General features: G+C 42.0%; 1 protein-coding gene across 5 annotated transcripts in view; it reads left to right on the top strand.

Annotated features, from left to right (window-relative positions):
• PER3 (period circadian regulator 3) overlaps positions 1–25,165 on the top strand; it is a 62,443-nt gene that overhangs the window by 238 nt on the left and 37,040 nt on the right. For 4 of the 5 annotated variants that reach the window (XM_030912759.1, XM_030912758.1, XM_030912757.1 and 1 more), the window contains exons 2-11: positions 113–457; positions 901–1,046; positions 1,872–1,987; positions 3,209–3,410; positions 9,423–9,471; positions 14,585–14,733; positions 16,845–16,923; positions 18,784–18,890; positions 19,434–19,590; positions 24,544–24,649. In XM_030912759.1, coding sequence (XP_030768619.1) covers positions 306–457; positions 901–1,046; positions 1,872–1,987; positions 3,209–3,410; positions 9,423–9,471; positions 14,585–14,733; positions 16,845–16,923; positions 18,784–18,890; positions 19,434–19,590; positions 24,544–24,649 — 1,263 coding nt within the window. In that variant the 5' untranslated portion in view covers positions 113–305. The remainder of the gene's footprint in view (positions 1–112; positions 458–900; positions 1,047–1,871; positions 1,988–3,208; positions 3,411–9,422; positions 9,472–14,584; positions 14,734–16,844; positions 16,924–18,783; positions 18,891–19,433; positions 19,591–24,543; positions 24,650–25,165) is intronic. The other variant, XM_030912760.1, reaches the window with a different exon arrangement.

The following is a 25,165-nucleotide window of genomic DNA, read 5'->3' as shown; positions in this document are numbered from 1 at the left end:
AAGTTGGGGCAGGGGTGAGGACCGCGCGGTCGGGGCGCCCCCGCCAGCCGGGCCGCTGGCGTCGGACTGTCCGTTCCACTTGTCCCTTGTCACCCCTGTCTCCTCCCCACAGGCCGGACTTCTGAAAGTCGAACGAGCTCCGGGTTTTGGAAATGCTGGAGGGAGAAGCCCCTCGGAGATGAGCGTGACCCCCTGGCTCGTGGTGGCCGCCTCTTACGCCATGGCGCGGACCAGAGTGAGAAACCGGTGTCTGTCGCCGACTGCAAAGTGAGTGAGAAGAAAGCAGCGGGCTGTCCCAGCCCTACATGGAGCCCCGCGGAGACCTCGAGATGCCCCGCGGGGAACCTCCTGGCCCCGGGGGACGGGGGGCTGAGGACAAGGCCCTGGACGAAGAATCGGGGGAGCGGTGGAGCCCCGAGTTCCATCTGCAAAGGAAATTGGCAGAGAGCAGCCACAGGTGACGTGCTGGCTTCAGGCCCAGGGCCCCATGCGTTCGTTGTCCTTCCCGGAGCAAGGAAAGGGGGACCTAAATCTTTTTATTGTTTTGTTTCTAAGTCCGGGGGAAAGTGTAGGAGGAGACTCGGGCAACGTAGGATGAAGTGATCTGGGATACTGAAGAAAATTACCGAAGAGTATCTGGAGAGAAAAGTGGTTACAAAAGTTAGCTGAGTTGGGACTCAGGTGAATTAAGAGAAAGTAAGTGGAGAATGTTTGTCATTCACCAGTTGCTTTGCCTGAAGTTCCCCACCTGGAGGAAGCGGGGTCACCAGCCTGCGGAGTGATTGATCTGATACCGGTAGATTACTTAGAAACCTATCTGGTTTGCAGTTTGTGTTCCCTAAACCGCAAGATGCTGTTATCTTCATAGGTGTGAAGTTGTAATTTTTTTTTATCTTCCAGTGAACAGCAAGATCGAAACAGAGTTTCTGAAGAACTTATCATGGTTGTCCAAGAAATGAAAAAATACTTCCCCTCGGAGAGACGCAATAAACCAAGCACTCTAGATGCCCTCAACTATGCTCTCCGCTGTGTCCACAGCGTGCAAGGTAAACAAGCCGGAGAAATATTCGATCCTACAAGTGCACCAGGACTCACACAAGCAGCCAGAGAAGTGATCAGTGGAGTCTTAGTCAGACAGATACTTTGAGCTTTTTCTGGTGCTTTATGGAAGATGAGCAAATCTATGCCAATTCCATTCATGTCTTAATTTTTCACATGTGAAAGACCAGGAAAACTTTTATCTGTATAATAGCGTATAGTAACTATGCAATGTTTTGCTCATTTGTTGCAAGAGAGTAGAGTTTAGCATAAGCACGTTTTGAAGGCTGACCTTTTAAAAAAACATTGTCTTCTATGGAAGTTATGGGGGAAAAATGCATTCCACTAAATAGTTACCTTTACATGCCATACACATACTTTTAAAATGTGGTAATGATATATCAGGAATTTATTACACTAAAAATGAACTGTTGTAAACACTTTTCTTTTTCTCTCTGACATCTCAAGGGATTTCATTAAAGCCCTATTCTCTTTAGCACAAACCTCAGTGCATCATATATGATATGTCCCTGAATGATGGAGTAGTTTCTGCTCCCCCTCCAAAAAAAATTGTGTATGCATCTGAAATTTTTTTAGTACCTTAAATATATCTTGCTCCCTGTGATCCGGAACATGCAGAATTCATAACATCAACTCTTAAGTTTGCACAATTATCAGTAGTTTAGGTAAAAGCAGAAAATTATCTGTTTTTGAGAAAAATGCACCGAGGTGTTCTCATCCGAAAAAAATAATCCAGCTTGATAGTGATAAAAATGGTTTCCTAAAGATACTGTTGTCACTGGACTACCTGTTTATCTCCCTGTGTTTCTTAGCAAACGGTGAGTTTTTCCAGATTCTCAGTCAAAATGGAGCACCTCAGGCAGATGTGACCATGTACAGTCTTGAGGAGTTGGCCACTATTGCTTCAGAACACACTTCCAAAAACACAGTAAGAATTCATGCATTTTGCCATATCAACCTGGGTGACTTTTCCTAAGGACCTGCTCTAGATGTAGGTTTTTAAGAAGAATAACAACGTTTCAGCAACCACAATTTGAGAGAAGCAAAGGAGGAACTGCTAAAGAGGCATGATGTAGCTTCTCCGCCCTTGCCAGAGAAAACATCCAAAAGCAGAAGCAGCCCATTCTATGTGCTGTGCAGTTCAGTGACTTTGGTTATGAGGTGCTTCTAGCTCCTTAGCATTCCCGAGCTCTCTTGAATTAAGAGAAAATAAAAATTACACTGCAGAGTAATTTCCCGCATCTTATTCTAATCTCCGAATTGTTAATTTCTATTTATATCATTCTTAGTTCCAATATCTACTACTTCAAGTTGTAACAACTGGATGTTATAGAACAGGTGAGTTGAGATGCTGTCATTTTTCATAAAATTTTGGAAGAGACCTTTAGTATATCTTTTTTTAATCTCTCTTCTTGTTTGACAGAGTAATTGAGACTCATGTTTGGTTGATACGGTGGAGATTACTTATTTTTTTGTACAGACCTCAACATAATTGTAACTTAAAGATTTTGTAATAGTGGAACATGAGCTATCCCTACTATTATAACAGTGCTTATTTTATGGACTGCTGTGTACATAGTACTGTAGTAGGTGCTATGGAGATTTTTTTAAAATAAGAAAATATTTGTCTTTTAAGACATTTAAAATAAAGCTAGAGAGGAAAGCATGCCAATGCTAGCAAACAAACTGCTGATTATAAATAAGTTTCATTTATGTGTAATGGAAGAAATTAGAGCAGTGATGCTTATGTAATGAGGTTTGTCACGGACAGCTTCTTAAAGAAGGTGAATCTTCAGCGTGTCTTAAAGCATAGAATCTGCGTTGATGACGAGAACACTGTCCACCCAGGTGTAAGGCACAGTTTGCAGAGGAAAAGTTATGTGCCATATGTATGTTTAGTCTGCATAAAATGATCTAGTATATTTTTTGGCATAGAAATCGAACCTTCAATAGGTGAAGTGCGGGTCTTAGGAGAATATTTAAGAAGGATGTCGGAGACAATTCTTAGAGGAGTTTTGTTGCATTTGTAGGTTGTGCCTGTGTATTTTAAGATATTGATCATGTTAGAGATCTAGAAGAAATTTACCTTTCAGGGAATATTGCTGGCGAGTACCTCAATATTTGCATTTATTTTCAATGTTTTTCATAGGATACCTTTGTGGCAGTATTTTCATTTCTGTCTGGAAGGTTAGTGCACATTTCTGAACAGGCTGCTTTGATCCTGAATCGTAAGAAAGATGTCCTGGCATCTTCTCACTTTGTGGACCTGCTTGCCCCTCAAGACGTGAGGGTATTCTACGCGCACACTGCCAGAGCTCAGCTTCCCTTCTGGAACAACTGGACCCGAAGAGGTAACAGGACCAATGTTCAGATGTCTGTTTTTTCCTCATCAAGATCGGTTTCATTTTTACAGGAATAGTACAGAAATTAACACATTATTTAGAACATGCAAACTATCTGTTTTTTCTTATTCCTGTTACAGAAAGTTATGTGATGAAAACAGCATTTTAAAACCTTCTGATAACATAAAGACTCAATGCATTTTTTTCCATTTTGTCAGGTCTGTTTCACAGATTATATGTCATAAATATTATTTCATTACCAGCATATCGTATAGTGGTTTAGTTGCTATGAAGGCTCTGTTTCCTTTAAGTTAAAATTAAATATTTTTCCTCTTTCATGATTTCCTTGTATGAGAGATTTTACTTTGGAGATAAAATTCGGATCATTAGGCTGGGCATGGTGCCTCACGCCTGTAATCCCAGCACTTTGGGAGGTTGAGGCAGGTGGCTCACCTGAAGTCAGGAGTTCCAGACCAGCCTGGCCAACATGGTGAAACACCGTCTCTACTAAAAGTACAAAAATTAGCCAGGCATGGTAGTGCATGCCTGTAATCCCAGCTACTCAGAGGGCTGAGGCACGAAAAGTGCTTGAACCCGGGAGGCAGAGGTTGCAGTGAGGCAAGATCACACCATTGCACTCCAGCCTGGGTGACAAGAGTGAAACTCTGTTACTCTGTTTCTGGGGAAAAAAAATTTTTTTTCAGATCATTAGCTGTCTTACAGTTTTTCTTGCCCCTGAAAGTTATGAGTCTTATTACTTTGTTTTCCTTCTGGAATGCTTTTTTTCCTAATTCAAAGATACCTATTACAATTTTCTTTGTGACATTTGGTCCTGTGGGATCTTAATTTATTTCTTTTCAGTCATCCTTTATTATTTTATATTCTTTGTGAAGTGTCTCTTAAAGAGCTTTAAATATGTATATATATATATCAGCCTTCTCTTTGATTCCAAGCCCTTCTCTCTAAATAAAAAAAAAAAATTCACTGTGGTAAAAACACATACGATTTACCATATGATATAGTTTGACTGTGTCCCCACCCAAATCTCATGTTGAATTGTAACTCCCACAATTCTCATGTGTCCTGGGAGGAACCCAGTGGGAGATAATTGCATCATGAGGGCGTCTTTCCCATGCTGTTCTCGTGATAGTGAATAAGTCTCATGAGATCTGATTGCTTTAAAAATGGGAGTTTCTCTGCACAAGCTCTCTCTCTCTGCCTGCCACCATCCATGTAAGATTCGACTTGCCCCTCCTTGCCTTCTGCCATGACTATGAGGCCTCCCCAGCCATGTGGAACTGTAAGTCCATTAAACCTCTTTCTTTTGTAAATTGCCCAGTCTTGGGTATGTCTTTATCAGCAGCATGCAAACGGACCTAATACACCATTTTAATCATTTTTAGGCATTCACCCCATTGCTGTGAAGGATGTTTACGTTGTTGTGAAACAGATCTCCATAACTTTTTTATCTTCATATCTGAAATTCTACTATTTCTAATTTTTTACCCACTACTTAATTTAATGAAGGATAGCTTTACATGTTTCTTATTCCAATTATAGATTGCCCCATCTTTTAAAAATAGTGTTACATAAGCTCTAGAAAACATGTGTGTCATCCCTGCTTGCTTCTACCTCATCTCTTTTCCCATCTTTCAAAAATATTGATTTTATTTATCTTCCCCTTTCCTAAATATACATTTTCAACCTTTAATTGTCTGTATTTGTTTCTCTGCTTTTGTTAGCTGTTCATTCTGTAAACATTTATTTAACAATTACTGTGGGTCAAGAACTAGTCCAGATGCAGATACAGCTGTGAACAGGACATATACAATATTGTCTGCCAGGTCTTTCCCATTTTTTCCCCAGGTATTTTTCCTTCAGCACTGCCTGTGTCTTTTCAACCTTTTCATTTTTGCTGATTACTGATTACTGGAATATTTCCCTTCTGTATTAGTCCATTCTTACGCTGCTATAAAGAACTACCTGAGACTGGGTAATTAATAAAGGAAAGAAGTTTAATTGACTCACAGTTCCACATGACTGGGGAGGCCTCGGGAAACTTACAATCATGACGGAAGGGGAAGCAAACCTGTCTTTCTACACATGATGGCAGGAAGGAGAAGAATGGGAGCCAGGTGAAGCGGGAAGCCCCTTATAAAACCATCAGATCTCATGAGAACTTACGATCATGAGAATAGCATGGGGGAAACTGCCCCCATGATTCAATTATCTATCCCACCAGGTTCCTCCCACCACACATGGAACTATAGTTCAAGATGAGATTTGAATGAGACACAGCCAAACCATACCATTTTGCTCTTGAGCCCTCCCAGATCGCATGTCCTCACATTTCAAAACACAATCATGCTTTTCCAACAGTCCCCCAGTCTTAGCTCATTCCAGCATTAGCCCAAAAGTCCAAGTCCAAAGTCTCATATGTGACAAGGCAAGTCCCTTTCACCTATGAGCCTGCAAAGTCCAAAGCGAGTTAGTTGCCTCCTAGATACAATAGAGGCACAGGCATTGGGTAAATACACTTATTTCAAATGGGAGAAATTGGCCAAAACAAAGGGGCTACAGGCCCCTTGCAAGTCTGAAATCCACTGAAGCAATAATTAAAGCTTCGAAATAATCTCCTTTGACTCCATGTCTCACATTCAGGTCATGCTGGTGCAAGAGGTGGGCTCCTACAGCCTTGGGTAGCTCTGCCCCTGTGGCTTTGCAGGGTACAGCCTCCCTTATGGCTGGTTTCATGGGCTGGCATTGAGTGTCTGTGGCTTTTCTAGGCACACAGTGCAAGCTTTCGGTGGATCTACCATTCTTGGGTCTGAAGGATGGTGGCCCTCTTCTCACAGCTCCACTAGGGAGTCCCCCATTGAAGACTGTGTGGGCTCCGAACCCAAATTTCCCTTACACGTCTGTCTTAGCAGAGGTTCTCTCTGAGGGCTCCGCCCCTGTACCAGACTTCTGCCTAGACATCCAGGCATTTCCATACATCCTCTGAAATCTAGGCAGAGGTTTCCAAACCTCAGTTCTTGTCTTCTGCACACCTGCAGTACCAACACCGTATGGAAGCTGCCAAGGAATAGGGCTTTCACTCTCTGAAGCTATAACCTGAGCTGTACCTTGGTTCCTTTTAGCCACAGCTGGAGCTGAAGCAGCTGGAATGGAGGGTGCAATGTCCCAAGGTTGCACAGAGCAGTGGGGACCTGGACCAGGCCCAGAAAACCATTTTCTCCCTCCTAGGCCTCAGCCTGTGATGGGAGGGCCTGCTGTGAAGTCTCTGACATGCCCTGAAGACATTTTCCCCATTGACTTGGTGATTAACATTTGGCTGCTTGTTACTTATGCAAATTTTTGCAGCAGGCTTGAATTTCTCCCCAGAAAATGGGTTTTTCTTTTCCATCACAGCTTCAGGCTACAGATTTTCCAAGTTCTTATGCTCTGCTTCCTCTTGAATGCTTTGCTGTTTAGAAATTTCTTCCATCAGATACCCTAAATCATCTCTCTCAAGTTTGAAGCTCCACAGATCTCTAGGACAGGGGCAAAAGTTGCCAGTCTCTTTGCATAGCAAAAGTGTCCTTTACTCCAGTCCCAACAAGTTCCTCATTTCTATCTGAGACCACCTCAGCCTGCACTTCATTGTCCATATCACTATCAGCATTTTGGTCAAAGCCATTCAACAAGTCTCTAGGAAGTTCCAGACTTTCCCACATTTTCTTGTCGTCTTCTGAGCGCTCCAAACTGTTTCAACCTGTTACCCAGTTCCAAAGTCACTTCTGCATTTTGGGGTATCTATGGCAGCACCCCACTCTGCAGTACAAGTTTACTGTATTAGTCCATTCTCACGCTGCTAATAAAGACATACCAAGACTGGGTAATTTATAAAGGGAAAGAGTTTTAATTGAGTTCAGCATGGCTGGGGAGGCCTCAGGAAACTTACAATCATGGCAGAAGGGGACATGTCCTTCATGTGGCAGCAGCAAGGAGCAGTGCCAAGCAAAAGGGAGAAAAGCCCCTTATAAAACCATCAGATCTCATGAGAACTCACTGTCACCAGAACAGGATGAGGGCAACCACCCCCATGATTCAGTTACCTCCCACCACGTCCCTCCCTTGACGTGTGGGGATTATGGGAACTACAATTCAAGTTGAGATTTGGGTGGGGATACAGCCAAACCATATCACCTTTTGTGTAAAATATTAGTATGCCCTGAAATAATTCTTTTGGATCTCAGAATTCACTTATGCCATAAGGCATGATGTAATTCTAGTTTACTCTTTATATTGTACTTTTGCCTTATAAATCTCAAGGATTGATACTCTTACTGAGAGCAGTTGGTTAACGCCACCCCCTTTCTAGGCTATGCCTGCGTTACCTCCTTCGATTCCTTACTTTGAGCACACAGAACATCAAGAGGACTTAGGAAGCAATCCACTCAGCTGTTGTCAGCCTATGGTCCTATATTAGAATATGTTTAACACGTCTTGTACAAACCTCTTAGAAGGATCTGACCATTACTTCTTCAGAGCACGCTTTTAGAAACAAGCATCACATATTTACAGCGTAGGAATGGAAATGCATCATGGGCTCATGTCTGCTGTCTTAGATCACGTAGTCTGGCTTTCAGTGGTCCAGGACTTCCAGTGAGTGCAGTTGGAGTTCAGGTGTCTGGTGTGATGAATAAATGGTATAAGCAAACTGACCTCATAGTAAAGGCTGTTTTCTGTAGAAGATTATACCAATCTTCAGTGCTTTATTAATGCTTTCTGATTCTTCTGTGATTGTTTCCTAGAAGTTTGAAGACCTGGGCTGCTTATTCAATATTTTGGTTCTTTTGGATTCTCACTGTTTGTGCTACCTTCAGTGTATATTTTTTTAACATCTCACAGTTTTCCGTGGTTCCTATAACTGGGGACTTCTTGTTTCAGTGAACAAATGCCCGAAAGATATTCAGGAAGCTCTAATCAGAGGAAATAACATACAGTCAACAAACACTGGGCAGAAATTTCAGCCTCATCTGCCTCTAAGGCAAATTTAGACATATCTGAATTACCACCTCATAAATCAATAAAATTGATGCAGAAATCAACAGAATTGCTAGGAAATCATTGGCATGAGGGTTGTGAGAAAACATTAATAAAACTCTGAAGATTGGTACAGTTTTCTGGAGGTTTATCTGTACACAATAAAGTCATAAAACGATTCTATCATTTGACCTAGGAACACAACTTTTTGAAATTTATCCAAGGAAAGAGCTTAAAGAAAAAAAGAAAATTATATAGCTAAAAAGCTGAAAATAGTCTGAATTCCCAATTTTTTAGAATGGTCCGGAATAGGCTGGGCGCAGTGGCTCACGCCTGTGATCCCAGCACTTTGGGAGGCCAAGGCGGGCGGATCACGAGGTCAGGAGATTGTGAGACCATCCTGGCTAACACGGTGAAACCCTGTTTCTACTACAAATACAAAAAATTAGGTGGGCATGGTGGCAGGCGCCTGTAGTCCCAGCTACTCAGGAGGCTGAGGCAGGAGAATGGCATGAACCCGGGAGGTGGAGCTTGCAGTGAGCTAAGATCACGCCACTGCGCTCCAGCCTGGACAACAGAGAGAGTCTCCATCTCAAAAAAAGAAAAGTCCAGACTATTACAATGGAATGGAATATTACCACCAGAATAATTATGTCCAAGGATCATTACATTGACCTTTGAGATAATGAACATGGGCAGTTTGGGAACTATGGAAAGTAATAAGGGGAAGAGAGAAAACCGATTCTCACTGTTACACCTAAGGCTCATGGTTCCAGTACCAAAGCCAATACCAGTATTTCCCAATACTAGAATTGGGAAATACTAGGATGTGACTGGATCTCAAAATGAAGGAAGAAGGTTCCATTTTAATCAAGGAGACCTCTCTCTCTTTTTTAAAAAATAGTTTGTTGTTTGGTAATGGTACGACATTGTTTCACTGAGAAAGACTTGGCTAAGAGGGAGTGACTGACCAGGCATCTTTCTTTCTAACAGCTCCACGGTATGAATGTGCTCCGGTGAAACCTTTTTTCTGCAGGATCCGGTAAGTATAGTGGCTCGTGGAAGCCAGAAACAGTGGATTATGCTCTGAGTTTATTTTGCAGTTAGTTTGATTGTTGTGTATTCAGCTCACTTCTGTTGCAAGATACAAAAAATAAGACTTGTTTCTTGCCACAAGGAGTTCGTTTTTGATTGAGAAGAGACATGCTCATGAGAGAACTAGATAAATAATGCAGTAGGAGACTGGGCACAGTGGCTCACACCTGTAATCCCAGCCCTTTGGGAAGCAGAGGTGGGCGGATTATAAGGTCAAGAGGTCGTGACCATCCCTGACACATAGTGAAACGGAGTCTCTACTAAAAATACAAAAATTAGCTGGGTGTGGTGGTGCACGCCTGTAGTCCCAGCTACTTGGGAGGCTGAGGCAGGAGAATCACTTGAACCTGGGAAGTGGAGGTTGCAATGAGCTGAGATGGCATCATTGCGCTCCAGCCTGGCGACAGAGTGAGACTCTGTCTCAAAAAAAATAAAAATAAATAATAATGCGATAGGAAAAATGTCTAGAAAAATAATTCTTAACTCTGGGAGCATTCGTATAAGAGTCACTAGATGTGAAGTACACTAAAATGACGGTTGTTTTGGGCTCTTTTCTGTTTGCTCTTTGTTTTTCAGTCACATTTAAAAGTAATTTTTTTTTTTTTTTTTTTTTTTTGAGACGGAGTCTCGCTCTGTCGCCCAGGCTGGAGTGCAGTGGCCGGATCTCAGCTCACTGCAAGCTCTGCCTCCCGGGTTCACGCCATTCTCCTGCCTCAGCCTCCCGAGTAGCCGGGACTACAGGCGCCCGCCACCTCGCCCGGCTAGTTTTTTTTTGTATTTTTTAGTAGAGACGGGGTTTCACCGTGTTAGCCAGGGTGGTCTCGATCTCCTGACCTTGTGATCCGCCCATCTCGGCCTCCCAAAGTGCTGGGATTACAGGCTTGAGCCACCGCGCCCGGCCTAAAATTAATTTTTGAAATTTTTAATAGCTTTAAAGAAAACAAGAGATTTATATTTGTGAGAAGGATTTAAAAGATCTAGAGACAGTGAACCAGAAGAAAATAGATGAAAATTTTAACAGTGGTTGGTTGCTGGTGGGAATTACTACTGAATTTTTTTATCTTTTAAATTTGCTGCAATATATTATTAGTGTTCCCTTTATGTTACATATGTAATATATGTAATACATATTATATATGTTGTTATGTATATAAGATGAAAATAATGTATTATGTTCTTTCATAATAAAAAGAGCAAGTATTTTAAGATGACATTGTGATTGCTGGTTTTAGTATTGAAGTTACTAAATGCTCTAGATGTTTAGAGAGAAGAAGAACCCTCATGATGAAATAGTCTAATATTCCAATACTCCATGAAATTGGGGTACTTGAACTCATAGGATCTGGATGCTTGGGAGGGACGGCCTGAGGAAGGGCACAGCAGTGGGAGGGGCTGTGTTGTTCCAAGGGATCATTCACAAGTGAGTTGTATGAAGATCTTAGAACAGTTCCTGCCTCCTAATAAGTGCCATGTGTGTTTCTGATGTTAATAAATATTTTGGGGTGCTTTCTCTGAGCCAGGCACTTTGTCAGTGCTGGGATCCAGAGTTCTTGCCTCATGTACCTTAAATTCTGTGAGGAGGAGACCAATAATAAACACGTATTCAAATGCCTATGTGTTGGCTCGTGATAAGTTGTGTGTAGACAGTAAAGCAAAGAGCGGGAGTTCTGGGAAGTGGGAGATTGCTGTTGTATTCAGGGTGATCCAGGAGCTCTTAGGAAGCCTAATTGGCAACAGTGACCAGAAGGAGGGCAGGGGGTGAGCCACACCAGTATCTGAGGGGTGGCAAGTGTCTGAGAAAGTGTGTTCCAGGCAGAGGGAGCAGCAGGCACAGAGGCCCTTGGGGTGGGCCATGCCTGGCCTGTGGGAGGAGTGACATGGAGCTGCTGTGGCCAGAGTGGTGGAAGGAGCGAGGATGGAAGAAGACAGGGAAGCACGGGCCACACCACAGGGACCTGTGACTTCTGCACGAAGTGTTTTATTTCAGTTTATCCCTTAATTATTTTCAAAATGTTTTTCTTTGGGAATTTTCAAACATAACACAAAAGAAGAAAAGATAATGTAATGAGCTGCTACGGTCTCATCACCCAGCTTTTTAAGAATTTGAATCCTGGCCAGTCTGGTGTGATCTCTGCCAGCACCAGTTCCTTAACCCCCTCTTCCCAAGTTACCAGGCAGTGTAGCTCAGATCTCGTCTGATTTCGTCCGTCAATATTTCAGAGTGTCATTCTAAGAGAGAAAGTTCTCATTCATGTTTTAGGGCTCAAAATGGTCCCATCTTAGGCCAGTAGGAATCCCTTTGGGTTGGCCCCTGTACCCTTGTGAGAGTGCCCCATGGTCTTTGACAGCTTCCATTGTTTTAAGCATGAGATGCCCAGACTCATTTTAGACATTCCTTAACCCAGACGTGGCCTCAGTCATTTCTCTAAGGATCCTGGTTCCTTGTGGTGGGAAATGGCATTCATGTTTGGAGGCCCAATCTGGATGATAGGGATGGTTATTGCTACAGGGTTGTCATTGCTTCTAGGAATTTTCAGTGAACGGAGGTAGGAAGCATTCATTTCAGTTTCCTTTTTTTTTTTTTTTTTTTTTTTTTGTGACAGGATCTCACTGTGTCCCCCCAAGCTGGAGTGCAGTGGCACAATCTCCGTTCACTGCAACCTCTGCCTCCTGGGTTCCAACGATTCTCCTACCTCAGCCTCCCGAGGAGCTGGGACTACAGGCATGCACCACCACAGCTAATTTTTGTATTTATTGTAGAGACAGGGTTTCTCCATGTTGGCCAGTCTGGTCTTGAACTCCTGACCTCAAGTGATCCAACCTCCTTGACCTCCCAAAGTGTTGGGATTACAGGCGTGAGCCACCGTGCCTGGCCCAGAAACAGTTTCCATTATGAAAGGCTGGTGTTGGCTGCAGTGTTGAAGATACTTTGGAGGGGGAAGAGGGGAGGCAGGGAGGGAAGTTGGAGGCTGTTACAGAGGTACGGGGTATAGGCCAGCATGCCAGGGGAGGTAGAAATAGTTGTATATTCTGGATATATATATATACATATATATATTTTTTTTTTTTTTTTTTTGAGACAGAGTCGTGCTCTGTCGCCCAGGCTGGAGTGCAGTGGCTGGATCTCAGCTCACCGCAAGCTCCGCCTCCCGGGTTTACGCCATTCTCCTGCCTCAGCCTCCCGAGTAGCTGGGACTACAGGCGCCCGCCACCTCGCCCGGCTAGTTTTTTATATTTTTTGGTAGAGACGGGGTTTCACCGTATTAGCCAGGATGGTCTCGATCTCCTGACCTCATGATCCGCCCGTCTCGGCCTCCCAAAGTGCAGGGATTACAGGCTTGAGCCACCACGCCCGGCCTATTCTGGATATTTTTTACACTTGATCTTAGCCAAAAGGCTGAGAAGAGATACTCTGGATATTTTTTAAGAGGCTAATTACCAGAATTTTATTAACGGGTTATATTTGGAGTGAGTGTGAAATAAGAGTCAAGGATAACACCAGGAGTTTGGGGCTGGAGTTACCATTTATTGAAGCAGACAAAATTCTAGGAAAAGCAACTTCCTGGAGGAGGAGGGAAAGAATGTGGTGCTTAGTTTTAGATAAGCTAAGTTTGAGATACCTGTTGAATATGTAAGTTGAGACTCTATGAGAGTCTGGAGTTAAGGAAAACTTCCAGGCTAGAGGTAGATATTTGGGTCGTCAGCGTGTAAATGGCGTTTAAAACCCTTGGGCTGGATCAACCTGAAAAATGCATTCGCGGATGGGGAGGGAAGCCGGAAGGTGTGAGCATGGATGTGGGTCAGCAGCACCGGGACACAGCTCACTTCCCAATGATTCTCTTTTCTTGGTGAAATGGGAAGCAAGGTCATCAGTTGAGGGTGCAGAGTGGAAGAAGATTCTGGAGTGTGTGGGAGAAGAGAAAGAGCAAGATGGGGCCGAGCGCGGTGGCTCACACCTGTAATCTCAGCACTTTGGGAGGCCGAGGCAGGCAGATCACCTGAGGTCAGGAGTTTGAGACCAGCCCGACCAACATGTTGAAACCCCATCTCTACTAAAAATACAAAAATCACCTGGGCGTGGTGGCGCACACCTGTAATCCCAGCTACTCAGGAGGCTGCGTACTCCTGGGTAGGAGGTGGGGGTTGCAGTGAGCCGAGATTGTGCCGTTGCATTCCAGCCTGGGCGATAGAGCAAGACTCTTGTCTTTAAAAAAAAAAAAAAAAAAGATGAGGGGGAAGTAGGAACAGACTAGAGAATCTCTGGCAGCACTAAAGACCCCCTTAGGATTGGCAGTCACACTTTACGTGCTGGCGAGAGAGTAAACAAGTGATCGGTAAAAGTTGGGGAGTGTGAATTCAGTCTTGGGCTTTTTGACTTCTAGGTGAAGTGGCATCTGCCAGTAGAAGCGTCTGCCGGGCAGCTGTGATCTTTGAGGTCATCAGTTAGAGCCGCCCCTGCCGAGAGGTTCTTGTGAGGAGTGGAAAGGAGCGTGCCAGGGACGGGGCTTGCTGAGCTTGGTTTTAGCCTCAACTTTTTCTTTCCTCCTCAGCCAGATGCCTTTATGGATGGAGCGCCTGACCTCGTGCAAGGGCCCTCATCACTGAAGCTGGAGACAAAATTGGTTCTTAGAGAGTGTAGAAAGGGACGACTGAGAACTGGCCCCAGGGCATGATTGCAGGGGACCCCGTTTTCTCTCTTGTGACACCTGATGTAGATATGTGAGATGAGACGATTATGCTTGTCCCTCTTCGTAGCAGAAGGGGAAAAGTCAAACTGGGAATTCAGTGCATAGAGGCTAGGAGAAAAGTCATGGAACCACTAATTCTGTTTTTACACTCACAGTAAGCTAAGCCAGTTCTTTACACAATCTCTTACTTGTTGAATAATATAGAAAATTTAAGCTACTATATTCTTTCTTTTGAAAACAAACATGTTTAAACATTTTAGATGTGGGTATATCTCTCTTGGAAATTACCAATAAAACATTTTTCCCAGCCTTGTTTTGCCATGGGCCAGTAGGGTGCATCAGGACCAGCACTAATATCTTTAATCTCCTCAGTGGAGGTGAAGACAGAAAGCAGGAGAAGCGTCACTCCCCATTCCGGATCATCCCCTATCTGATTTATGTACATCGCCCTGGCCAGCCAGAATTGGAATCGGAACCTTGCTGTCTCACTGTGGTTGAAAAGATTCACTCTGGTTATGAAGGTAAATCAGTAGATAAGATGCAGAAATGTCAGCAATCAGATAGGAACATGGGAAAGTCCGTTTACGTCAGTCATAGAACAAAAAAAGAGCCCTTGGGTCTCCAATTTGATCCTTAAACTCTTCAGGCGTTTGAAGCTGGTTTTCATTGATGTGTCTGTTTACTGACTTTTGGCTTCTTGTATGGCATTGCCTTCATGGTCAGCATGGCTGAACGAATGGTCTCAGCACGGGATTTGGTGACAGATACAGTCTTCTAGTCCTCCCTCTGCTGGTGACCCAGTGTGGCCTTTTGCATGTGTTGTGTGAAATAAGAGTGCTGAAATTGTTTCCCAGAGAAGCCACAAGAGTGATTTTATGTTTTTGAAGTGTTTGAAACTCCCTGAGTAAAACATATATTTTATCTTTTACGAGCAGAACTATATTTCTAAATGCACATATCATGCATATATCAATACATAGGCAGTTTCCATGTATTACTGAGAAGTCAGTTCAGATGTAAAATGACATATGCTTTCCTGCAAATTACCATCCTAAGTAACAGTCATACAATAAAAACCACAGGGCTTATGGGAAAAATGGGTTTAGGAGCACAAAACTCAAAAAGTTGCATATTAAAAATAAGACAAATGGAACAAAAATGATAATCATTTCATACCTGTTAAATGATTAGGAAATATACAAACACTACAATAAATATGGGTCATAGCACAGGATGGACTGAGGTAGCAGGTAGATGTTTGAGGTGTGTATGCATGTTTTTGTGTATTCTTTTTTTGTTGTTTTGCTTTGTTTTGAGACAGGGTTTTGCTCTGTCACTCAGGCTGGAGTGCAGTGTGTGATCATGGTTCATTGCAGCCTCAGACTCCCGGGCTTAAGTGATCCTCCCGCCCCAGCCTCCAGGGTAGTTAGGACCACAGGCACGCATCATCACACCCAACTAATCTTGTTTATTTTTGTACAGACAGGGTCACACTATGTTGCCCAGGCTGGTCTCGAACTCCTGGGCTCTAGTGATCCTCCTGCCTTGGCCTCCTAAAGTGCTGGGATTATAGATGTCAGCCATCACACTTGTTATTGTGTGTATGTAAGTGGTTCCTTTCAACTGGATGCTGTTTTCTGCATTCACTGAAGGTTTCTTGAAAATAAAATAGTGCACAAGCAAATGAGATATTAGCACTTGCTCAGATTGTTCCCTAATATATCAATCACTTTTTTTTTTTTTTTTCTTGAGTCTTGCTCTGTTGCTTAGGCTGGAGTGCAGTGTTGCGATCTCGGTTCACTGCAACCTCCACCTCCCAGGTTCAAGCAATTTTCATACTTCAGCCTCCCGAGTAGCGGGGATTACAGGCGCCCACCACCACACCCTGCTAATTGTTGTGTTTTTAGTAAAGACAGGGTTTTACCATGTTGGCCAGGCTGCTCTCAAATTTCTGACCTCAAGTGATCAGCCTGCCTCGGCCTCCCAAAGTGCTGGGATTACAGGCGTGAGCCACGAAGCCTGGCCACACTTCATTATTAAAGCAAGCATTAGAATAGAACTGACCATACCAATTTTATTACACTAAGAATATCCACATGGTACTAAATAGTAATTGTAGTATTTTTGTTTGTTTAGTTATATGCAGCTACTAAATCTGATTAAACTTTTCAGTCACTCCAGTTTTAACTATTATTTGTGATGAACCAGGTGTGGTGGCAGGTGCCTGTAATCCCAGCTACTTGGGAGGCTGAGTTATGAGAATCACTTGAACCTGGGAGGCGGAGGTTGCAATGAGCCGAGATCGTGCCACTGTACTCCAACCTGTGGGACAGAGCGAGACTGTCTCCAAAAAAAAAAAAAAGAGAGAGAGAAAACTATTTAATGTGCACATTCGTTCTCTCTGTGTTTAAAATTGACTTTAATAGGCTTCACATTTTTACCTAATTAAAATGTAGTTAGTGATGAAATTATTATTTAACTGTAGCTTTGGCTGCTTGAAGGCCAGGCCCTAAATGAGATTTCTGCCATTTCATATAGATTTTGTTCTCTTTTTAATATGTTAAGTGGTTAGTTAAGTGGATGATTAATCAGATATTTGCCTTTAAATGGGTCTTTGTTTTTTTTTTCATAGCTCCTCGAATCCCAGTGAATAAAAGAATCTTTACCACAACACACACCCCAGGGTGTGTTTTTCTTGAAGTAGATGAAAGGTAAGCACTTCTTTAAGCCTAAAATAAATTTGTTTCTGAAAATAAATATAAATGTGAAGAAGTTTATGTTTGCATGTTTACACATTATATAACTGAAATCTGTCCATTTGCCTATTTGATCTTTGTTAAATGGAAATATATGTTGTCTAAATTTTTAATATAAATATCTTGCACATTAGAATGTGATTACAAGTTATATTTGATTTCTCAACAGTATGCTTTAGCTAGGCCAAGAATTATTTCATTTTACAGAGAAGATAATGAACCCAGTGGCCAGTTTGCTGAGAACAGATGTATAGTATCTGCGCTCAGACTGGGACCGAGACTCTGGTCTTCTAGCACCTATTCTGGTGTTATTTCCACTTGCCAAGTGCTTCTCAAAACAGTTTATGATGAAATTTTGGTTAGTCTGAAGTGGAGGCGAAGGTGGGGAGAACAGATTATTTTTTATAAAGAATTGTTCTTTATTTTGAACTTCTGTCCTTCCTGCTTTTGGGGGATGCTGAAATAGTCTTTGTTATTTAAAGGATAGTGATAGTAGGTAGTTGTTACTGCTTGTTGCTGTTTTTTAATATCTTTATTTGGAAAAAGTAAATACCAGTATCACTACACCAGTATCCCACAATTTTTCCCCATATTTATTTTTACATTTTACTTACTCATGAAATTCAAAAATCTGGGAACCAAGACACCACACATAACTGTAAAGCAAAAATGTCAAAAACATTTTTTGATAATTTTTTATTAAAAAAATTTAACATCTGAAAATGAGTGTATTTGATAGTATTTACCTTGAAACCAAATAGTAATGTGTGCAATACTTAATCTGTATAAAGTAAGAAAATTCAGCTAAATATAATTTTAAAAATAGCTTAAATCTCTTGTATTAGAAAATATTTGTGGGTTTCTACACATGGAAAATATTTATGGAATCCAGTTTTTTCTGAGGCATCCTTAGTCTTACCATGGTAAGTTTCCCATGAACCTTTATCCTGAAACTATTTCTGTGTACTAGCTGTCTGTCTATCTGATATTACCTTTTGGGTAACATTGTTTTTTTGTTGTGTTTTGTTTTGTATTTGAGATGGAGTCTCGCTCTGTTGCCCAGGCTAGAGTGCAGTGGCGCAATCTTGGCTCACTGCAACCTCCACCTCCCTGGTTCAAGCAATTCCCCTGCCTCAGCCTCCCAAGTAGCTGGGATTACAGGCGCACGCCACCACACCTAGCTAATTTTTTTATATTTTCAGTAGAGATGGGGTTTCACTGTGTTGGCCAGACTGGTCTCGAACTCCTGACCTCAGGCAGTCTGCCCCCCCTCAGCCTCCCAAAGTGCTGGGATTTACAGGCGTGAGCCACCGCACCCAGCCTAGGTGACATTGTTTTTATGTAATCTTAATTATGCTGTATGAATTAGCAACCTGCATTATTCATTTAACATCATCAGCATCTTTCTACATTACAATGTGCTTTTTGTAGACTTTTTAAATGGCAACATAAACACAATTATGGAGGGCATCAGAGTCCTCTAAGGAACTTGCTAAAAATACAGATGCCTGGTCTTACTTCCAGAGATTCTGATTTAGTAAGCTTACAGCGAGCCTGTGGATCTGTATTTTAGCAAGTTCCCTAGATGATTTTGATGCAATGTGTCAGATAACCAACGTGTTAGATTATACAGCCATTTCCCCCAGGATAGGCACTTGGGTTCTTTGTTGTCTTTATAAATGCTAAGATAAACAGCTTTACATAAAATTGTCTCACATTTAGAGTGAAATACAGAAGTGTTTTTAAAAACATATAAATTGTAAGAATTACCTGATGAGTATAACATGCCACCTGTGTTGTGTATCTGTATCCCAGAGCAGTGCCTTTGCTGGGTTACCTACCTCAGGACCTGATCGGAACATCGATCCTAAGCTACCTGCACCCTGAAGATCGTTCTCTGATGGTTGCCATACACCAAAAAGGTCAGGACCTACTCTTTTATAGGAGGAAATGTTTTTCTCTCATTGATTTGTTGTAATTTTTCTTTTCATCTCATTAGAGCGCAACCTTTAAACAGATAGGCATTATATTGAAGCTGCTAAAGCAATTGTTTTCTATTTAGACATACTAAAACAGGCCAGGTACAGTGGCTCACATCTATAATCTAAGCATTTTGGGAGGCTGAGGTGGGCGGATCGCCTGAGGCCAGGAGTTGGAGACCAGCCTGGCCAACATGGTGAAACCCACCTCTGCTGAAAGTACAAAAATTAGCCAGACATGGTAGTGAACGCCTGTAATCTCAGCTACTCAGGAGACTGAGTGAGGCACAAGAACTGCTTGAACCTGGGAGATGGAGGTTGCAGTGAGCCAATATTGTGCCACTGCACTCCAGCCTGGGCAACAGGGCGAGACTCAATCTCAAAAAAAAACCACTAAAACATTTACAAATAAATGGCTTAAAAAGGACATTTATAATCAGTATTTATGTTACATAAATCCTATTTTTGTCTTATTATTTTATATAGTCTTGAAGTATGCAGGGCATCCTCCCTTTGAACATTCTCCCATTCGATTTTGTACTCAAAATGGAGACTACATCATACTGGATTCCAGCTGGTCCAGCTTTGTGAATCCCTGGAGCCGGAAGGTTTCTTTCATCATTGGTCGGCATAAAGTTCGAACGTAAGCCAGTCAGTTTTCATATTTTCTAAAACATCTCTTGTATCAAATAATATTCCTTAGCTTATTGACTGCCCTCTGACTTAGTTGACACATGAACTAAATAAAGCATAGATTTTTTTTTCGGTGCTTTGGGAAGATAGTTTGACAATATGTACCATGAGCCCTAAAGTAAGTCATAATATCAGCTTTAAAGTAGCTTAAATGTCCATCATTAAGTAAAATCTGGAATATTTGCTTGATGTATTATTATGCTGGTCAATGAAAATTTTTGCAGAGATCACATAACATGGAAAAATATTTGACACATTAAATATAAAAATCAGCATACAAAATTGTACCTATGATTATAATTATGTTTAAAACATAAACATACTATGAAATAAGGAAAAGAGGATTGAAAGGAAATAAAATATGAATTTCGGTTATGTGTAGATACTATGACCTACAGGTTTTTTTTTCTTTTTCTTTTTTTTTTTTTTGTTTTTTTCCTCTCTATTTTAAATATCTCTTTAGTGAGCATGTAAAACTTTTTATATCAGCCTTCTGCCATCAAATTCCACTTATTTGTGTCTCTTTTTTTTTGAGACAAGGTCTCCCTCTGTTGCCCAGGCTGGAATGCAGTGATGCAGTCACAGCTCACTGCAGCCTCAACCTCCCCTGGCTCAGGTGATCCTCCCACTTCAGCCTCCCAAGTAGCTGGGCCCACAGGTACCTGTCAACACATTCAGCTAATTCTTGTATTTTTTGTAGAGATGGGGTTTTGCTATGTTGTCCAGGCTGGTCGCAAACTCCTGCGCTCAAGCATCCTCCTGCCTCAGCCTCCCAAAGTGCTGGGATTTTGAAGGTGTGAGCCACTGTGCTTGGCCTGTGTCCATTTTTTAATACTTCTTTTCCTGGCAGCACAGCCGACACTGGCTTGTTTGCTTGCTGTTGCATGTCCATGTAACAGCATCATGTGGAATGGAATGAGACCAACCCGGCCCACTACTTCCTGTAGGCTACAGTACCCCTAGGCCCCTGAATCTTCGGTCCTTTTTTTTTTTTTTTTTTTTTTTAATGAGACAGGATCTCACTCTCTCACCTAGACTGGAGTACAGTGGCGCGATCGCAGCTTACTGCAACTTCCGCCTCCTAGGTTCAAACGATTCTCCTGCCTCAGCCTCTCCAGTAGCTGGGATTACAGGCGCACACCCAGCTCATTTTTTGTATTTTTAATAGAGACTGGGTTTCACCATGTTGGCCAGGCTGCTCTTGAACTCCTGACTTCAAATGATCCGCCCACCTTGGTCTCCCAAAGTGCTGGGCTTACAGGTGTGAGCCATCATGCCCAACGCTTTGGTCCATTTTTAATTGAACTCTAGGCCTTTTGACCTGGCGCTAGGTTTCCCTTTGATGTCTATTTTTTTTAAGCATGGAAATTTTACTTGACTCCAGTATCATGCTGAGATTGAGAAGTTAATGTTTTTTGGTATCTTGTTATACAGCATTGTCTACATGAACATGAAACTGAGAACCACCAGTAAGACGTATTTGAATCACCTGTTAATATTACAGTAGAGATGATGTGCAGAGCCATTGTGAGAAGAGGTCTCAAGGTTGCTCTTACCTCTTTCTACTCCAGGGTTTGGCCTCTCTGCAGAGCACGTCTAGAACTTAATGGAAGAAATGGGCTCCTGGCCGCCCTAACTCATGAGACTGATTTGTGCTAGAAAACGAATTTGATTATTAGGAGATACAGCTGCCAAGTAATTACCATTTGTATTGCTCAGAAAGGACTTTGTCCCTTCTCCCAACCTCCCCGCCCCAAGTACGGAAACCTATTGGGAAATGAACATGAAATCCGATGGTTGCTTGGCATGAATGTAGGAAACCACAGCCAGTAAGATGCCTCCATGAGGCTTCCATCTGGGGCTCGTTGATGGTCTGTGTTCCCCGGCCCCAGTCAGAGTTAAAGATACAGCCTAGATTTCTGAAGCTCTCTTTTCAGTTCTTTGATGAAATATATGTGAAATTACGCAACAGTGAATATTGTGAATATTCAGAATGTTTTCAGTATTTTTAAAAATTACACCAGTATTTACATCTTAACAACAAAGATTATGTGAGGGAAAGGATTTAAGGTCTAGTAGGTATTCATCTTGCTCATAAAATAATAATTATTCATTATATTTATAAAGTATAAAGCTCTGTGTAAGACAGTGTACCAGGCCTTAAGAATGTGATGGTAATCAAAACGTTCTCTTTACCATCAGGAAACCCACACTGTAATGGGAGAGACAGTAAATAAAAATGGCACTGTCATATATAACTAGAGTTTGGTAAGTGTGACAGTTGAAATGGGAAGGGGGTTGCGAGACTGTTTAGCAAGGGACCCTGCCCATCTCTCTCAGTCCTTCCCAGCAGCATTGCACGCAGGCAGGTCAGGTGTCCTCAGTCTCATTTTTATAGGTAAAATCCATACTGAGTGAGCTAGAGTAACATTCCCAGGGATCACTTGGGGAGGAGTGAAAGTGGAGACTGCAGCCAAGTTTTCTCTCTTACTCCTACTTCACTTCACATACACAGCAACGTAATATTTCATGGCATTTTTATTGCTCTTTCATGAAGGCTGTCTCCTTATTGTCTGCAGATTGATCAGTTTTGCATTACATAATTACTGATTTAAAAAACACTTTAATGTCTCATTCTTGTAATCCCAGCACTTTGAGAGGCTGAGGCAGGAGGATCACTTGAGGCCAGGAATTCAAGACTGGCCTGGGCCACATAGCAAGACCCCATCTCTACAAAAAATGTAAAAACAAAAATTAGCTGAGCATGGTGGTACGTGCCTGTAGTCCTCCCAGCTACTTAGGAGGCTGAGGCAAGAGGATTGCTTGAGTCCAGGTGTTCAAGGCAGTAGTGAGCCAAAATTGCACCACTGCACTCTAGGCTGGGCAATAGAGCAAGACCCTGTCTTTAAAATATGTATACATACACAATTTAGTTTTGCAGAAATTTTCACAACTAGGAATATGTAAATCTCATAAAGCAATCTGTTCTATTTCCATTTCACTCAAAAAATAAATTCCAAATACCTCTGAAAGGTTTTCAAGCTCACAATGTGTTTATATTAGGAACCAAGTGTACTTTTATTCCCAGATCAATCAATCATGTATTTGTTCCTTTAACAAATATGTAGTGGGTGCCTGCTATAGACCAGACACTGTTCTAGGTACTGAAGATCCAGGAGTGAACAAAATAGGCAAAATACCTCACCCCGTGGTGCTTACCTGGCAGTGGGATATAGGGGGAGACAGTTACATAAAACGTATAGTGTGTCAGATTGTGAAATAAGGTTATATATTCAGGTACTGCTTGCCACAGACATATGGTATACCTGACAGCATGCAGATAGATATTGATCTAGATACAGGCTAGATGCTAAGGGAGAGAAAGGCAATTGGTGCAGCTGTTCCACTGTGATGAGAATGCGCAGGGTGAGTGAATAGTCCCTACACGTGGCGGTATTCCTGACTGCTTTTATGACACTGTCAGCATCCTGTGATTTTCTTGATAATTTCTGCCTTTGGGAAACTGTTTCAGTTTTTAGGTAACTGAGCTGCATGTATCAGTTGAGAAACGGCAGGCTGGCCTAATGAAAAAGGACAGCCCAGGCTTGGGGGTCAGACATAGGCAGATTCAAATCCTAACTGCTGCTTCTCAGTTATGTGAACTTGGGCCAGTTCCTCAGACTACCTCATCCCCTGACTTTGCGTATTGGGGATAATTCCTGCTTTCCGGGGTTGTTGTGAGGACTCCATGAGCTGATGGCAGCTGATTCAGTGTGCCTCATGAATGGGACTTGCTTTACCAAGGTACCCACAGGCAGTACAGTGTGGTGGCACACAGTGTGGGCTCTGGAGCCCAGACTCTGGTCCCTTCGTGAACACCTGCTTCCCCCTTACCTGCCAGGCCACCTGGAAAATGTAATTTAATCAGGTGAAGGAGAAAATACTTGTAAAGCACTTGAAAATAAGGGTTTTCAAAATGTTAGGTATTCTTGTATGTTATAAAAACTAGTACAGGCCGGGTGCGGTGTTGGGAGGCCGAGGCGGATGGATCACTTGAGGTCAGGAGTTCCAGACCAGCCTGGCCAACATGGTGAAATCCCGTCTCTCCTAAAAATACAAAAATTAGCCGGGCATGGTGGCACGTGCCTGTAATCCCAGCTACTCGGGAGGCTGAGGCAGGAGGATCGCCTGAACCTGGGAGGCAAAGATTGCAGTGAGCTGAAATTATGCCACTGCACTCCAGCCTGGGTGACAGAGCAAGACTCTGTCTCAAAAAAAAAAAAAAAACTAGTACAATGCCTGTCACATAGAAGGTCCCAAGTAGACATCAGTTCCTTCCCTTCTTTGTGATCCTCTCTGTTGGCATGTGTGCCATTCACTGTATTCGGGTCATAGATGCTCTAAAATTGGAGTGTAAGACAGACCGAAGGTATTGTAATAGCTACATTTTCACCACTAGGGTGGATTGCAGAACCGTCTTAATTAGATAACTTAAGTGTTAGGTGCATTAAACGTTAAATGTTGTTTGGCAAACTTGGGGCCTTTAAAATTCTTATAGTAAGTTACTCAGTTACTGTCAAATTTTGAAACCAGTTATTTGCGGAAGATATTTTAGTAGCTAAGGAGGTTACTTGTCACTAATTTTAGATTTGTACATAAATAGCACTGAAATCATTACAGAAAGATGAGTGCTTTAGAGAAACTTAAGGGGCCTGTTAATGTCTCATTTGTCTCTTATTAGTTTCTGTACCTCCATGGGTAGAATTCTAGCCTCATATTTTCTTTTAGGAGTCAAAGAATTGTTTTGTAAAAGCATAGATCTATCTTGGAATAGTCTATTAAAAATCACTTTCGACTTCACATTTAAATTGTTTGACTCAATCTCTCACTGGGAATTTTCTAGGAGCCCACTAAACGAGGATGTTTTTGCTACCGAAATTAAGAAGATGAACAATAATGACAAAGACGTAACAGAATTACAAGAACAAATTTACAAACTTCTCTTACAGGTAAGGTGAGATTTTTAAAAATACAAAATTCCCGAATTGTGTTTTGTTTTAATGCTCAGTAAAGTCACTTGACAAAAATAAACTGTAAAGGGAAACAAATCTTTGCCCTCTGCATTCCAGAAATTTTTGTCTTTCTCTTTTCGTTTTTAAATTAAATTTTATTGTTTGTTCCTTATTCTGTGTTACACAGAATATTTTTGTAAGAACCCATTGTAAGACAGCAAACCAAGTGACTGAGAGAATTCTTACACTGCAGAGGCACCAGTGGGCTCAGCCTTTGGGTTTTGGCTTCAGGATTTTTTAAATAATTTCAGTTTTAAAGATGGGAGGAGAGAGATGGTAGGTCTCAGTTTCTCTTAACTATTGTAAGGCAAAAGTGGGGAAATGCGTGTGTTGAGAAGAAATACCAAAGGTGTTTTCTACAACAGATTCAGTGAATAAGTGGGAAATAGAACTGATGGTGTCACGTAGAGTAACTGTTCTCAGTGGTTTTCAGAATGTCTCCCGTAAAATCTC

The sequence above is a fragment of the Rhinopithecus roxellana genome, chromosome 12, assembly GCF_007565055.1.
Source record: "Rhinopithecus roxellana isolate Shanxi Qingling chromosome 12, ASM756505v1, whole genome shotgun sequence".
NCBI classification, from domain to species: Eukaryota; Metazoa; Chordata; class Mammalia; order Primates; family Cercopithecidae; genus Rhinopithecus; species Rhinopithecus roxellana.
Note: the sequence above shows the minus strand (reverse complement) of the source record. Positions and strands in the feature narration are given on the sequence as shown.